A 2,951-nucleotide genomic window follows, 5' to 3' on the forward strand; every position below is an offset into this window, starting at 1 on the left:
CCCGACCCCTGACCCTTGACCCTAGCGGCCCAGCCCTCCACCCAGGTCTGCGACTTCTGATCGCGACCCCAGCGGGGCGGCGAACCCCTCTCCTCCGGACCCCTTAATCTTGGGATCCCAGCACACTTGCCCGTGAGACTACTATCTGGGGAGGCCCGACTCTCACCTGGTTAGCGGTCCCTGACCCCGACTCCTGATCCGGATTATGGAAACTCACTGCCACCCCTGGCCTGGCCCTGCCCAAACCCCAGTCTTGGGCCTCCCTCTCCACCCCCCTCTCCAGGACGGGACACACCTCATGCCCATCTTCCTGCATTTCCATCTCCCTCCGAGTCTCTCCGGGGAATGTGACCCAGCCGAGGACACCTCTCGGGGGATAGTGGCACAGTTACGACTTAGCAGGGGCCCTGTGCGAACCCCCTTCCCATCTTCCCCCCGGTGGCACAGAGGTTTCAGAGTGAGCACTGCTCAGCGGGGACTGGTGCTGGCCTAGGTCCTTCTAAGACGGGCTCTCACTCCGGTGACAGCGGCAGCCCTTCAGAGAAGGTTCCAGGATCCTGAGCAGAGTGGTGGTCCTGGTTGGGCAGACAGCCGTTTCGTTTCCCATCGGCATGCAGCCACACTGGGGCTGGGGATGCTAGCACCCCCAAGTGAATTTTGGGCTGCTCGTCTGCAGAGAGGGGGCTGATGCTGGCATTCGAGGCTCTTGGGGTGCAGGCCAGACCAGGTGGGTCAGGAGATCCTTGGGGTCTGGTGGGAGGAGTGCCGTCATAGGTGGTCAGCGGACCAGGGGCTGGTTCTGGTTGGCCACTGTCTCGGGGAGCCCCCCCTAGTCCCCCGGGCCCTTGTCTGTGAGAGACCGCCTGGTCCCTGGTGCCTCGTGGAGGTGGACTTCCTGCCCCTCCCTCCGTGGTCCCTCCAACACCACGGGTCCCTGTGGAGGATTACAGAGCGTGCATGTGCGTGATTTCCCCGCGGTGGGTCGTGGCCCACAGGGGTCCCGGGAGCGTCCGATCCTGAGCTGGCCTCTCGGGGCTGTGCCGCGGGGCCCAGTGATCTCTGGGCCAGAGCCTGGAGGCCCGGCGGACCCCACGAACCTGCCCAACACCTGCTTCCTTTGGGTTCCCTCATCTGCTGGTCTGGAGGCTTCTGCAAGTTCCGGAAAGCTCCGTGCCCGGGCTTCCTGCCGGCCCAGCTTCCGGCAGTCTGGCTGCGGAGCCCCAGGCCCCTTCCTGACTTCCTCAGAGCGGCCTCTTGCCCGTAGGCTAAGCTCCCAGCCAGGCTCGCAGCCCCGAGCCAGCCCGGACCACCCGATTCCCCCCGGGGCCAGCCCTTGCGGGGTGAGAGGCAGCGGCTGGCCCCCACTGCAGCCGCCGTGGCCTCTCCCTCTGCTGCTTTTCCTGGCGTTGAGGCCCGGCCGGGACCTCCGAGTCCTGGAGTGGCGGGCACAGCGTGGCCCAGCCTGTCTCTGAGCCCTGGGCAGCCTGACTGTGGAGGGCAAGGGGACTCTGGCATTCGGTGCCTCTGCCCCTCTCCCTCTGAAGAGTGGAGGTGACTTTCCGGGGGTCATTGTGGCGTGCGATTGTGTGAGTGCAGTGCCCCCAGGAACTTGCTGTGAGCGGGGAGTCCCTGGACAGACCTCTGTGCCGCCTCCTGTCTGGTTCCGGGACCCAGCAGTGAGAGGGCAGAGCAGGAGGGAGGGACAGGCCCGGGTTGGGGGGCAGCGGGGGCCGGGCAGGGTCTGTGTGGCATCAGGCACATTCAGGCCTCGGGGCAGAGTCAGAGAAGTGTGCTCGGGGGCGCTGGGCAGGGGGCGCAGTGCTGCACGGGTCATGTGGAGTGGCAGAGCTGCCTTGCCCGGGGAGGGGTGGCTGTGGTGGGTCTTTGGAGGCCCCAAAGCTGCGTGTGCCCTGTTCCACCCTGTTCCTCGTGGGAGAATGAGGCCCGGATCAGGGCAGGCGTCGTCAGGCAGAAGAGGGGATTCCTGGCCCTGCCTCCAGGGGCCTTACATCAGGAGAGAGGCGATGCTGGGGAGACCCCCTTGAGGAGTGCCAGAGGGGGCACCAGGGTCACACTGGGGACTTGGGGGCACTCCGTGGGATTGCCCCCCTCAATTCACGTGCCTCCCTCAGCAGGACTGTCCCTTCCCCTCGAGACTCAGCTTCTCCTGCCCAGTGTGTTCTCTGCACCTCTCCTGGCCGTGCGGCCTCTGCCTCAGTTTCCCCATCTGCAAACTAGGGTGGTGGCAAACCTGTGTATCCCTGTGAAGTGTCTGGACGGCCCCTGGCGGATCAGGCCGTGCTGTTCTCTGGGCCCGGGGCAGACAGCGTGCCAGACATCTGGGCCTGGAAAACGGGGTCGTGACCTTCCGCACAGGCGACAGCTCTCTGGGTCACCCTGCCCCTGCACTGGGTCCCAAACCTCCTTTCTCCAGCTTGGCAGTCTCTAAACATGACGATGGGGAGAGGGGCGCTGGGTGGGCTGGTCCCCGCGGCCTTCTGCAGGCCTGGGGGGCCTCACCCGCCCTCCACACCGCTGCCCGGTGTCTGCTCGGAGCTTCCGCGTCTGTCCGCCGTGACCTGGACGCCTGGGGCCCTCCTCGCTGTCTCGGGGGGCGCTGCCAGCGTGGGTCCCAGAGAGGAGGTGACCGGGCTCCTGGCTTCATGTGACACTGAGCTCCTCCCGCCCCTGGCTCTGCGTCCCCCTTGGGTCACAGCCCCCGGGGCCGGGCTGGGAGTGCGTGCTCCGCTGCCCTCTGCAGGGCTGGTTCCGGCGGGGAGGCTGTCAGCTCCAGCACGTGCAGGGCTCGTGGCAGAGCATGGAAGGGACAAGGCCCTGGTGGCCATGTGGCCATGGGTAGTGGGCGTGGTAAAGGCCCGTTGGAGGCCCCAGGACAAATGCATTGTCAGACGGCGGGGGGGGGGGGGCTTTCGAGGCTCCTTCAAGCCAGT

General features: G+C 66.6%; 1 protein-coding gene across 1 annotated transcript in view; it reads left to right on the forward strand.

Annotated features, from left to right (window-relative positions):
- Positions 1-2,951, forward strand: part of CNN2 (calponin 2) — a 10,374-nt gene that overhangs the window by 274 nt on the left and 7,149 nt on the right. Inside the window, exon 2 of the mRNA XM_029916343.1 lies at positions 1,265-1,340. Coding sequence (XP_029772203.1) covers positions 1,265-1,340 — 76 coding nt within the window. The remainder of the gene's footprint in view (positions 1-1,264; positions 1,341-2,951) is intronic.

This window comes from Suricata suricatta, chromosome 12, assembly GCF_006229205.1.
Source record: "Suricata suricatta isolate VVHF042 chromosome 12, meerkat_22Aug2017_6uvM2_HiC, whole genome shotgun sequence".
Classification (NCBI taxonomy): domain Eukaryota; kingdom Metazoa; phylum Chordata; class Mammalia; order Carnivora; family Herpestidae; genus Suricata; species Suricata suricatta.